At 44.0% G+C, this 12,884-nt stretch overlaps 1 protein-coding gene across 1 annotated transcript; it reads right to left on the minus strand.

The window, feature by feature from the left end:
• Positions 1–4,295: 4,295 nt before the first annotated feature.
• LOC104260188 (brain expressed associated with NEDD4 1) lies at positions 4,296–8,376 on the minus strand. Its single transcript, XM_059825088.1, has 2 exons — positions 8,065–8,376; positions 4,296–5,900 (listed from the first exon to the last, which is right to left on the minus strand). Exons 1-2 carry the CDS (start codon positions 8,374–8,376, stop codon positions 4,395–4,397), a joined length of 1,818 nt encoding a protein of 605 aa, XP_059681071.1. The 3' UTR covers positions 4,296–4,394.
• Positions 8,377–12,884: the final 4,508 nt, after the last annotated feature.

The following is a 12,884-nucleotide window of genomic DNA, read 5'->3' on the forward strand; positions in this document are numbered from 1 at the left end:
GCTGTTAGGACTTTCACTGTGATTATATTGCTCTGCAGATGTCACTATATTCCATCTCAATCCCAATTTCCATTTTTTACTATTTAATGCTGTGGAAAGGAGCCTAGTGGGATTTAATCAGCTATCTCACTTAAAGCTGTGCCAAGTAATTTCCAATGGGTGGGACCTTTAGCTGTGGTGGTGAGTTACTGGTGATTATTCTCCCAGTGTTTAGGTACAAGTAAGGTAAAAAATGATAAAGCAGTGTTTTAGAAGTTGTCTTTGATGAGACAGCTCTGAACGATGATAATCTTCATCAGTGCTTTGCAAGCCCCTGCCAGTCCCTCTCAGGTATGCTTTGTTTGTCTCTCAGGGAACTGTTGTTTTTAAGACCGTCGTTTATAATTCTGGAGCAAATGGTAATTTTTTATATTAATGTAGTGTTTGCATGCTTTCCAGTTGTGTGGGTTTTGTGGTTTTTTTTTTGTCTTATTATTGAAATTTGGTTTTCATTTTTGTCTTTAAAAACAACAAAGTTTGTTCTAAAATCAAATTATGCTTCTTGAGCACCTTAACTTGAGACAGGGCAAGGGTGTTTGTGGGATATGAATGTTAAGGGGGGAAAACAACTGTTCTAAAAGACCCAGCAGGGAGAGGTTGTGTAAGTATCACCCAGCTACCAGGTCTGCTGCCTGAGCTCTGTGTCTGCACTGATCAAAAGAGAATTTCTCTAATCCAAGGCTTGGGAGAGCTGAGCCATTCAAAGTGGTTGTGTGTAGCATATAAATTTGGGAACAGAATGGGCCTTGTGTCTCTATGATGGAAAGACATCCAATCAGTCAGTAAATCCCCATTCAATTCATAGACAATCAGGACCAGCTGTAGCACAATTAAAGTTGACAGCTCGCCAGAGGATAGGCACACATTTTACAAACACAAACCACCTTCCTTTAGAAAGGGGCCCAGGCAGCCCTCTTGCTGGCTAGCAGCATTGCTTCAGTGGTTGCTCTTAAGTTAATTAGCCAAGGAGAAGTGCAGTGGTTACTACCACCAGGGACAGGAGGGCACTGGCAGATGGGGTTAGAAATCTTACGGTCCCTTTTGTCTGTCCCTCTTCTCAGGTCTGATTGTATTTACAACTAGGATTTTAAACCCAGTTCCACCTTACCCATGTGGAAGCAGTTGCACAAAGGACTGCTGGCTAAGGCCTATTAAGTATGACTTACCTTTCATTTCAGCTGGTTTTGAAATCCCTTCACAAGCATCTTTAACTGTAAAGCAGTTGCTCTTGAGACCCCGTAAATTTGCAAATACAAAAGTAGTTTCTAGTACAAGACCTCAAAACCCTACCATTTGTACAGGAAGAGAAGTTAAAGGTGTTCTTGCAGCAGTAACAAACTCCGATGAAAATATCCAGAAGACTTTAAGTGCACAGTAGCTCTCCCTACAAAGGCAGACAGAACACTTAGCAGTCCTGGCCAATCTGCCATAAAGAGATTCTTCCTCAATCCAGGTACTCAAACATTAACAGAAAGTAGATTCTCAGAACATGGCCATTTTATATTTAATACATTTTGTGCAGTTCAACTGTTTGTTTGGTGGGCATTGTTCATCATTACTATCTCCACCAGTGTTCCTGTGACTTGGTGGAGCTGTGGACTGTGGTGTACTGTTAGCAAGTTAGGGCTGTGCTTCCTCTCTTCTGAAAGACCCTCTGTATATTTTTGTTTTCCCTGTGTGAGGTTGTTCATAAGCTCCTGGACATGGAAGATGCTGGTCCAAAACTCTGCTCGAACAGGGGAAAAGTGAAGATCTACATCTCCTGTATGCCAGGTACCATGAAGATGGAAGCAGTTGTGCACAGGCCCATCAGGGGAAGTTTAGTAAAGACTTAAGAGCATTTCTCACAGTAAATGTTAACTGAACAAGTTTAATGAAGGCCAGCAGTATGGCATTAATGGAGCTAGATTCCCAAGACAGTGTCTTTTCAAGTGATAGTCTTTAGTTTCCTTTTGTATTGGTTTTTCATGTGTAAGTTGCTGTTAAATACTTCTCCTTGTATGGCTACAGTAAAGATAAAAATGGGATGTGAGGTATATGAATTCTCTAGTACTGGTGGTCATCTAAATACTTAGGAGATGTCTTCATTTGTGACGAGAAGGGATTTTTACAGTTTTAAATTAGCGTTCCTGAATAATTGACACAATATGGGATTTAAAACACATAATTTTAATAACCCCCACAGGGGGAAAATATAGCTTATAAAAACCAAAATGGTTAGGAAGAACAGATAGGTACGTGAAAGAAGAGCAAGGAGGTTATGGTGGGTTGACTTAGCCAGCAGCTAAGCGCCTACACAGCCGCTTGCCTCCCCCTTCCCCAGCAGCACAGGGGACAATAGGAAGAACAAAATCAAGAGAGCTTTTGGGTTGAGATAGAGGTTTAGTAAGTGAAGGAAAGAGGCGGGCGGAAAAAAAAAGAGTGATGCAATGGCAGTAACTCACCACCTCCCACAAGCAGATGGATGCCCAGCCAGTCTCTGAGCAATGGCCACCTTGATAGACAAAAAACCCCACCTTCTTCTGCTGCCCCTGTTTTATTGCTGAGCATGATGTTATATAGTATGGTATATCCCTTTGGCCAGTTCAGGTCAGCTGTCCCAGCTGTGTCCTCTCCCAGTTACTCATTGCAGAGTGGCGGATATAGTTAGAAGAAGAGAAAGCTGTGACACTGTGCAAGCACTGCTCAGCAATAGCCAAAATACTGGTGTATTATCAACAATTTTAGCCATAAATCGCAAACACACCACCCCAGGTGCTGCTATTAAAAAAAGTTATCTCAATCCTAGCGAGACCCAGTACAGAAGTTTAGTTTGTGTGTGCATGTTCATATCTGTTTCTCCCAACGCCACCCAAAGCTGAAGGCAGTCCTGTCACTTGATGTTAGCTTGGTCAAAGTTTTATTCCTCCTACACTGCTGGACTCAGCTGATGACGGAACTTAAACAATTAGTGGTTCAAAAAGCAGATCTTTACATTTTAGCTCCTGAGGTTTTTCTAGTGTAATCCATGTGCTCCTCCTTGAATTTTTTGGGGATGAAAGTAAATTACAAACAATTTATACTAAATTGATTTCAGCTAATATTTTAACCATACATGAAACAACAAAACATTCTTAGCATTGAAGTGCTACTGGAAAAGTTACTTGAAGCAGTATTAAAGTAAACTGTCTTTCTAGGTAACAAGTGTACAAAGAAGCAGTGTAGATTGTGTGGAAATACAGTACAAGTGACTGTGTGCTTTTCTAAATTTAATTAAATGTTGTGTATGACAGAGGTTCTCTATGCTGGGACTCCAGATTACAGCTGATCTAACAATCCTGCTCCATTTCCTTCTCAGCACAATGCTTTTCACACAGCACTCCCACCTACAGGTAGATACCCCTTGTCCTGGCTCTAATGCTCACTAGGACCCTTCTCTGATCTGATTTTTTTCCTGCCACTAAAATGGCAGAGAATGGCAGGTTTTTTCCCTACATTTTAGTGAGATGAACTGGCTTACAGAAAAGTCCAGTGAACTCCAGAGCTGGTGCAGAGGTAAGTGGCAGGAACAGAGGCAAGGGAAATGGCAGCAGTAGCTGGATCTCCCTCTTCTGGTAGCAGTGAACAATGACAATGCTCAGTGCTTCTCTTGGAATTTGTGGTGGTAGCCACAAAAAAATTTGGTAACAAGTGGAGACAGGTATAAAACCTGTAATACAAGTTATTGCCTCTAAAAGATCTAAACTGCTACTCCTAATGCAAAAATAAAACCAAAAGTATTCACAGGGCTGTTTCCTTCTTTAAACCTAAAGGAATGTTACCACACTTTCTAAACTTATTTTCAGGTGAAAACAGAAGCAAGATTAGCTCAGAGCACAGCTTCATAGGAATGTAATGAGTTAACAGAAGTACATTCCAGTATAGCATTTGTAAAGCTATAAAGTTGGGCCTTCCAGTTCGGAAACATTTACCTGTTTCTATCATTGTACAGCATACTATACTCAAAGAATACTCCAGGAATAGGTCTGTAAAGCAAAAAAAAAAAAAAACCACCAAACCCAACAACCTATCATTAAGTACAGCCAGAAAGAATCTGGCTAATGAATTAAATGGATTTAAATTTATGGAAGTTGCCTATGCTTTAGAAAGGTGACCATTCAGGTTTCAGTGCCAAAGGTTCCAGATGAGAAAGGGCCATTAAGAATTTGCTCAACTACTTCCCTTTTTACTGTCCAAAAGCAGTGGTGTGGTGTGTGGTGTGTTTTTTTTTTTTTTAAAACTGTTTTGACAAGGCTAATCATGTCCTTGGAAAGATGATCAAGGCCACAAGTGAGAAGAAAAAACCCAGGCAGATTACAAATAAAGCACTGGTAGAATCAAGTGTGATGGCATAACATTCCTTGGTCAGTTTTGTCAATAATGACATAAGGCTCTTGGATTTCATTTACTTTTGAATTATAGTTCTCCAGCTTTATTTCACTGGATTTGGGAGAGTCACGTTCAGGCTGCAAGACGTTCCTTCTGCCCTGTGCGCTGGTCCTTCTTACGTGTGAAGACTGAACATCAATACTTTGTGGTGGAATGTAGGTGAGGTTAGGGGGCTCTCTAATGTGTCTGAAGCACTCGGAAGCTGTATGTTCATTAGGAGTATCCATTACTAGCCTCTTGCTATCAGAACCAGCAGTGGAATCCTCCATGTTCCCAGTAGTACAGCATAGATCTGAAGATGGTTCAATATGTGCAGCTGCTCTGTTCTGCATCTGAGCATTAGACAGATATGTATGTTTTATTGTGGAGTGATTAAATTCTTTTACATGCCTGTCACTGGTACTTGCATATGATACTGACTCAGGTTGGCCAGTTTCCTCTACTGGATACATAAGGTCTTCCTGAGTGTCCTTGATTTGTAGTTTTGTGAAGGTTAAAGACAGCTCACAAACTTCCTCTTCCCTAGGGACACTGCAGTTTTGGACAGATGCAACGTCCTTGTACGGCAGAGACTTCAGCTCATTGGGTTCATCTGCAGGGTCTGGGTCTATGCAATTTATGGCATCGTTAATTTCTGCTTCAATTGATTCTTTGGGGACTTCTTGAGCTTTGTACTCCAAAGTGTTTTTGCTGTCACAAGAGCTGTCAGCAAATATTGCAAAGGCTGGCGGACCGCTTGCTCCTGGTGAGAGTGGCACAGGCCTGATCTCATTTGCAGTTGACTCTGCAGTGACTGCCAAAACACATTCTTCACTTAGACTGGCTCTTGGCTTTTTTTCAAAAGCTTTTGGAGAAAGATTCTCACTGAAAATAGGTGTTTGTCTTATAACAATGTCACTATATTTGATCAAGAAGTCCTCGCTGTCTGAGCATTTGCCCAGAAAATGTACAGTGTTAATGACTTGCCTTTGGTGTTCCTGAAGCCTGTTAGTGGATTGAGTAACTGCTAACTGAGGCATGTCATCTTTGATCTTCAGATTCCCAGCAGCTTCCAAGGATATATCACTATTAGTTGAAGACTTCTGTTGAGTAGCAAGGCACAAAGATGTCTCACTGTTTTCTTTATTTTCTAGATTTTCAGTATCTTCTCTCTGGGGTGTCTGATCCTCTGTGTCCTTATCTCCATGATGCCGGTGCATTTGTGTTCTCTTCTGTAGGGTCTTCTCCAAATTGCCATGTGTTTCTTCATTTGTCATTTCAAGGATGGTTTCACACTCAATTCTTGCCAGGAATATTTCAAATGCAGTCTGCTTTGTTTCCTCATTGTTTCTCTTTTTGACAAGTGAAAACTCTGTTGCTGTTGTTGCAATGTAACCTATTTTCTCCAGTACTGTTTTTACAATGTCATCTGGGAGCACAGATTGAATATAGTAGACAAAATTACCGGTGAATGTCTGAAACAGAATGCAACATTGAAAAACAGATGAACACTGAGAGGGTGGCGTGGAGGGAAGCGTGAAAGACTTCCTAAAAATCAAAAGTACTTCAAAAATTACTTAAATCTTTAAAAAAACCCCTATGTTTCTAAAAGTCTGAATTTTGAATCTGAGTGAGGCTTTTCTATCAGCATTATTTTGTCAGCCTCTCAAGCATTATAGCTTTGCTATAGCACATTAATTTCAGTGAAGTTATGCCAGTTTAAACCTGCTGATATACTAGTTAAGAGCATCAATATTCACAAAGGAAGAGAGTAAGAAAATAATTTTAGTCAAACTAGAGAAACTCAGAAATAAGTCTTATGTGCTCTACTGAAGAACGGAAGATTTTTAGACAAAGATTCATAGAATAAATCACTGAGTTCTAATCTTTTCCTAGAGAGGCAGACATGATGCACTCACTGTTAATTGTATTTCTTAACTGACAAGACTGTAACATTTTCTTTTTCCATGGTTCAGACTCCTGCTGTAACTTTACTACTCCTGAATTAAGTTGCCATTTCTTTGAAAGCACCTTTTTGAAAGGAGACTATTCTAGCAGAAATATTGCCAAAACACACACCCTTTGCACAAGCTGTCTGCAAAACATGACTTGAATAAAATGCTTCTGCTGTGTCACAACTTAAAGTCGTTCAACACGTGGTTGGTTTTGGAGCTACCCCAGGCACGCATGACCAACTCCAGGCAAGTCAGAACAGAATGGAGGTAGGAATGCAAAGTCAAGACTTCCAGAATTAGGGTACCTTATTTTCAGGCTGCCCAGCTTGAGACTGACTTACCTACTTCCTAAGGTTGAGACCTAAGCATTGGTCTCACAAGCACAAGCTTGGAGGAGAATGAAACTGACCCCCCAAAAGGCCGTTAACCTACAAGGCCATAGTATAACGTAGGACTGAGCCGCAGTCCATTCTCAGATATATTTGTCAACAGTGCCTTTCACTTCCCAGCTTCTGTTCCTTCTAGAGGGGAAGTAAGGAGCAGGCACTGCAGGGGTGGGGAGTGCTGCGTGACATCAGAGCAGGTGAGAGGCAGGAAATGTGACCTAGCATTCCGCATACAACCAGTAACTTTTTATCAAACTTGTATGTACACAGGATACTGGTTGTACTCCAACTTGTGCCTTGCAGTAGTAGTATTTCAGGCCTTTGGCACACTGTCTTGCACTTTGGATTACCCACGGTGGTCTTCAAAGTTTGATTTTAATGAAACCTAGGATTCTTGTATTATGAAAAGCTGAGCTTATTAACTGTAGACCTAACTATCCTGTGCTTTGCCCCTGTTTTAGGGAGATGAATGAGGAGAATAGGAATCTACAGCTGATCCAGAATCTGCAGATAGGACCTAAAGGCAGGAAGAAGGAAAGAAATGGCTCTTCCTCACCAGCACCTCTTGCTGTAGGATGGGAAATAAGTTTGCATTTTGGGTGTTCAAGGATTTTGTTTAAATAGAAGTAGATTTTGCATGTGTTGAAGATAGCTGTTGCTTCTGGGCAATGAGATGTGCTCAGTGTGCTAGGGAAGCATGGTAACCGTGACCACCTTGCTGCAAAAAGCAACAGCATTTCGCCTTCCAAAGCGGGTCTTCCTGTGCACTTCACCAGCTGCAGTCACCAGAGCTAGGATAGGTGGTAAAATCACTGGACCAGAGAGACACTGGCCCACCTGGCCTTTGGCATCAAACTGTTAGCAAACGCGGTAACTAATGCTAAAAAGCATCCGCTCCTTAGAGGCAAATTAAGGTTAAAACTCACAGTACCAAGAGTCTCGGCCGTTCATTGTACCCTTTTCCTTCTCTACCGCCTCACAAGAACCGTAGGTCTCTGTTTCTGAACGCCTGAACTGCTCAGCACTCCGGGGAAGGCCCTGAAGGCCCGGCCTCGGCGAGGACAAGGCCTGTAAAGGCCAACCAACACCTCGCAGCACCCTCGCACCGCTCCGGGCACCCCGAACCCGTTCAAAACGGGCTCCCAAACGCTGCTCCTAACTCCCCGGGGCGCGGGCGCCGCTGCCCTGCCTCCTGCGCCACCGGCCCGGGGAAACGGCTTCGAAACCCCTCGGCCGCCGGACGAGCCCTGCCCGGAGCTGGCTGCGCCCCCCGCCTGAGCACCGCGGCGCTTCCGTACCTTCAGCGACCTGATCTCCTTCCGCCACGGGGAGAGGAGCAGGTTGATGCAGAGCAGCTCCAGCACCTCCAGCGCCTTGAGCAGGTCACGGAGGACGCTGCCGCCCCGCTCGCCGCGGGCCCGCCGGCACCGCTCCGCCACGCTGCACACGTCCAGGGCGCCGCGCCGCCGCAGGCCCAGCAGCCGTCGCGCCCTCGCCTTCAGGGAGGCCTCGCCGCACACTGCCAGCTCCCCCTCCGCCCCTCGGGCCGCGTAGTAGGCCAGGTAGTCCCGCAACACATCCTCCTCGGCCGCCGCAGCCGGCTCCTTCATGGCGGCGGCAGACCGGCCGGGCCGTCCGGCCGCAGGCGCTGCCCCCGCCCGGCCGCGGCGTCGCTCGGCCCGCCATTGGCCACTCCCGCCGGCGCGCCGGGCGGTCAGTGGTCATCTGCTGTGTCAGTCAGGGCGGGGGGCGGGCGCCGCGCCGAACAGAAAGCGAAAGGCGGGAGGGCGGAGGGGGTGGCACTGCGCGTGGCGGCGCCTGGCGCCTCAGCACGGGCGCGTGAGGGCGTCGCGTGAGGGCGGCGGCGTCGCGTGAGGGCGGCAGCGGCGCTGCCGCCACCGCGCTGAGGTAAGATGCCTCGTTTCCCGCTCCGCGGCTCCGGCAGCGCTGTGTTACCGACCACCCCGAGGCCTCTCCTGTTTCTTTCCTCCGCCGTGGCCACAGCTGCTCTCCTGGCCGGCCGCGAGCCCCGGAGGGAGGCGTCCACTACGGGCAGGGGCCTGGGCAGGCGAGGCTCTGTGCTCAAGGGCTGGCGTGAGGGAGCAAGCTGCCCTAATGGTAATTGTGCTGTGGGGTGAAATGAGACCATCTGCAACATGGTGTGTTCCTTGTGTCTGTTTCGTTACTCTTTTATTGTATGTTGCCTCTGAGTTCCTGGGCTGTTACCATGTTTGGGTAACAATCAGCTGAAAGAGACTGGTGTCTTCTGCTGTGGCAGCTGGAAAGTTTCCTGGAATGGGTTTGAAATGGACATCGGGTCCAGCAGCTGGAAAACAAACCTGACTGTGATCCAGGTGGTTTTGCTAATCTTGATTTTTGGAATCTGAATTTTAGAGTCACTTCCTATGGCCGCTACGATGTTGTGCGCCTGTGTGATTTCACAAAGTAGTGCTGGCATCGGCCTCCCGTGACCTTATTTTTTGTTGTAGACCAGCTGGGCTGGTGTCTTCAGCGGTGTCTCCACTGACTTGACTTGCTGCAAGTGTGAATGTGACTTGATGGCTTTGTAATGGCTCAGCTTATTATAAATTGCCTTCGTTACATGATAGATTCTAAAATTAATATGTTTCACTGTTAACCCTTGGCAATGCATAGCTTCTCCTGATTAAGGGACATCTCAGTCCTATTTCTTTCTCGCAGAAAGTGGCTGTGTGGTGTTGCAAACAAACTGGTTTTCTCCCTGACTTGCCAGGCAAGAGGGCTTTCCAAAAACATATGCTTTTGATCATTATTCCAAGTGAAATGTCATTAGGAAATAGATTTGTAGAATTTGTGTATGGATAATTGCTATATAAAAATTGCTGATCTAGCCAAGAGGGAAGGGGGGACGAATCCCCATACTACCACCACAGGTTAAAATAAGCCCATCTGGCCATCTGCTGCAATGTCTGAGTTTCCTCCCCTACCATATGTGCATGCATACGCAGAGAGACTTGGCTGTGCTCTTAGGGTGCCTGCAGGCGGCTCACCTCTCTTCTCGCCATATGCAAAACTTTATTGACCCAAATGAGAGGGTTGGATTTCATGCTTCTGCATACCCACTCCCATAGGGGGAGGAGGATTGGATTCTTTAACCTTTGCAGTTCTCGTTAACATACAGAATACCTGCATTTTGTTAAAGCCTGGTGTGTTTTAGTAGAATGATACAGGGAATCTTGTGTTGTTGCTGGTTCAAGCGTTTCACTTTTCAGTAAAGCATCTTTGCATAATATAGTAAATACCAAGTTGTCTCATCTATCTAGCTATCACTGCATTCTTATTCTCTGAATTAGTTTCCTAGTACAGCTTCCAAGGATGGGATTTATGTTCTGTGTTTTGAAAGTCCTAATACTTTAAAAGCCTGTTCTCTAAAAGGGAAGCTTAATCACTTCCCTGGTGTGTGTGTGGTACCAATCCCATCACTGCCAACAGGGCAGAGTACTTACCTGTGGCCCAGGTGCCTGAAAGTCCAGTTGCCAGTTCCCTGAGCCTAAGAAGTCTCCCATCTTTCTCCTCCTTCTTCAATGATATTTTGAAATGTTTTGCAAAGAAGTTTTGCTATTTTCTGGGTGTATTAACTTTATTACTGATTTCAATCTGTTGCAGAAATATAAAATCCTGTTAGGAGCAAAGCTGTGACAAAATAATCTTAATTTTTACAGGGTTCTTTCACTGCTTCATTGTCATTTGAATTTAAATAAAAAAAAAGTCTCTCCATTGTGAATGTATTAGGTTCATTTGGAGTGTAACAGTATCTATCAAAAAGTTTGTGGGTGTGGGGTTTTTTGTGTGGTGTGGTTTTTTTTTTTTTTTTTAAAGACTACAGCAAGGCAAAAGCCTGGTCATTAGTTCTAGGACAGAAGAGGAATTCAGTAGAAAGGGAATGGCCACTTCCAGCTGTGTGTGCAAACTGTTGCTATTTCCCTGGAGTTCAAAAGACACAAGGCCAAAACCCGGTGAATTGCATCAGGCTATATACCGGACTCTTTTTTTCACTGCAGTGGGCTTATTTAGCTGATTTGTTTTCCTGCATCTCCTATCAGTAAGAGAATCAAGGCATTGGACCCAAAATATGAATGGACCACCATGGATACTTCTAGGTTGCTTAAAGCTTTGTTTGTGCCTCTGCTGGATATGAAAGCTATTTTGCTTGTTACTTTTTTTTGCTTTAATGCAAGTGAGAATATATATACATATAGGCCTGTCTGAAATCTGAGCTGTGAATTTATTGTACACTTATGAGTTCAGTAGCCAGTGTTCAAGCATACATTACTGTGAGCTGAGGAAAAGGGAAATGAATATGAACTCTGCTAGTTGAGAAGTTTTAATGCATCAGATGCTGTTGGGGATTCGGAAAACATGGATTTAGCTTCTGATCTATCTACGATTCCCACTTCACATGTAGCACATCACTTCAGTGGAGCTAGAGCTGGAGGTGCTTGGATATAATTGTGGTGATGAGAATTTTCACTGAAAGCTTTTTGCTGTGACAATGGTATGGTGTTAGAAATCATGTAGTTCTCAGTGTCGCTAATGTGGTCTGGGCTAAGAGAATCCTCTTTTCCCAGAGGGTATTGGCAGAACATCTAGGGTTTGGAGAGCTGCTATTAAGTGACAAAAGTGCAACTGCCAATTCTCAGGCCGTGAAGCAGCGTCAGACACTGTCAGACAACAATAAAGAGAGGATGTGGAAAGCTCCACTAGAAGGAGAGGACTGAAAATTGGTCTTTTTGTTCCTGGTAACATGTGGAATCTTTTTCCACAATTTATAAAATACTAATTCTCCATGTCCCCTCAATTCTAATATCCCATTTCTGTATGTCAATGGAGAACAGCTTCTATTCTCTGTCATGCAAAACCAAGAAAAATAATAATCAGGCCTTTTAACTTTCTTGCTCCTTTTCTCTAGGCAGTCAGGTTTGTCAGCCTCTTTTGACTTGTAAAGCCTCAGCCTGGACTCTGTTTCCTAACAGAGCAGTAGTGAGTAGAGAGCTATTTCGAGTGTTTTAAGAATAATAGCACTGTTTATATTCCCAGGCTGTTGTTGGTTTTTCTTCTTTTTTTTTTTTCCTAGTAGTACGACATAATTGGCTCATAGTTAGCCTGTATTTGTTTCAGTCTAATTCTCAGGCATTCTCCTGCAGTCTAACAGGTCCCTCTGTAGTGTGCGTTTGTGAATTTGAGCCTACGTTTCTCAAGTGCAGGAATTGTATTTGTGTTCACTGAATTGCATCTTGTTCTTTCCAGGCTGTTTCTCTGTCTCTTCAAATTCCAGTCCTGCTCTCCTACATACTCCTGCCTCTCCTAGTTTAATGTAACTTGCTGATTTTAATAGGTCCATTCTCTCTCAAAACTCTGAAATCCAGCAACACTCAGTATTTTCATTAGGACATAAGTGATCCCACCTGACACATCCTTTCAAACTAACACAGAGCAATTGATAAATACTCTCTTGTATGATTATTATTACTTTAATTTACAGAAGTCTGTGGTTATAATTTTACGTAGAGAGTATTTCTCTAGTTCAAGAAAGGGAATGATTTGTCAGACTGTACCATGACCACTTAGATCAGTTTGATGTGGTTTCCGTTCAGGAAAAACACTGTTACTCATCTTGCTATGCTAAAAAAATACCTGTTTAAATATTCCTGGGAAGATTGGCCTGTTATTTCCTGGCTTTTCCTCTTTTTCCTTGGTGGTATGTTGCCATTTTCCAGTCTCCTGATTTTAGTAATTTTCAGAGGAGCCTATTAATGTGTTTGTGAGAGTTTCTGATGCTTCTTGAAATGCCTGAGAGTATTTCAAGGGTAACAATTTTCACTGCAGCAGTATTGCAGACTCTTCCCTTCCTGCTCTTGCTGAGGTGGGCTGATCCTGGCTGGGCGCACACTGACTCGTCCCCCTGAGCAGGAGAGACCTGACTGCTCTGATGGCTGCTTGTTCCTGTGATCTCTGACAAATGTAAAATCCAAATGTAAGTGGCTGAAGCACAATGTTGCTTAGTCAACAGTTGCTTAGTTGCATGATTAACAGGAGGCTAAAGGCTGTGGGTAGTACCAAAGTGATACTGACGCAATAA

The sequence above is a fragment of the Gavia stellata genome, chromosome 15 (genome assembly GCF_030936135.1).
Source record: "Gavia stellata isolate bGavSte3 chromosome 15, bGavSte3.hap2, whole genome shotgun sequence".
Classification (NCBI taxonomy): domain Eukaryota; kingdom Metazoa; phylum Chordata; class Aves; order Gaviiformes; family Gaviidae; genus Gavia; species Gavia stellata.

What these genes read in the sequence shown, in the direction of transcription:
- LOC104260188 (XM_059825088.1), bottom strand. Translation starts at nt 8,376, where the DNA reads ATGAAGGAGCCGGCTGCGGCGGCCGAGGAGGATGTGTTGCGGGACTAC. An exon ending in AGGAGATCAGGTCGCTGAAG is followed by an intron (nt 5,901 to 8,064) that starts GTACGGAAGCGC and finishes ATTCTGTTTCAG; the next exon opens with ACATTCACCGGTAATTTTGT.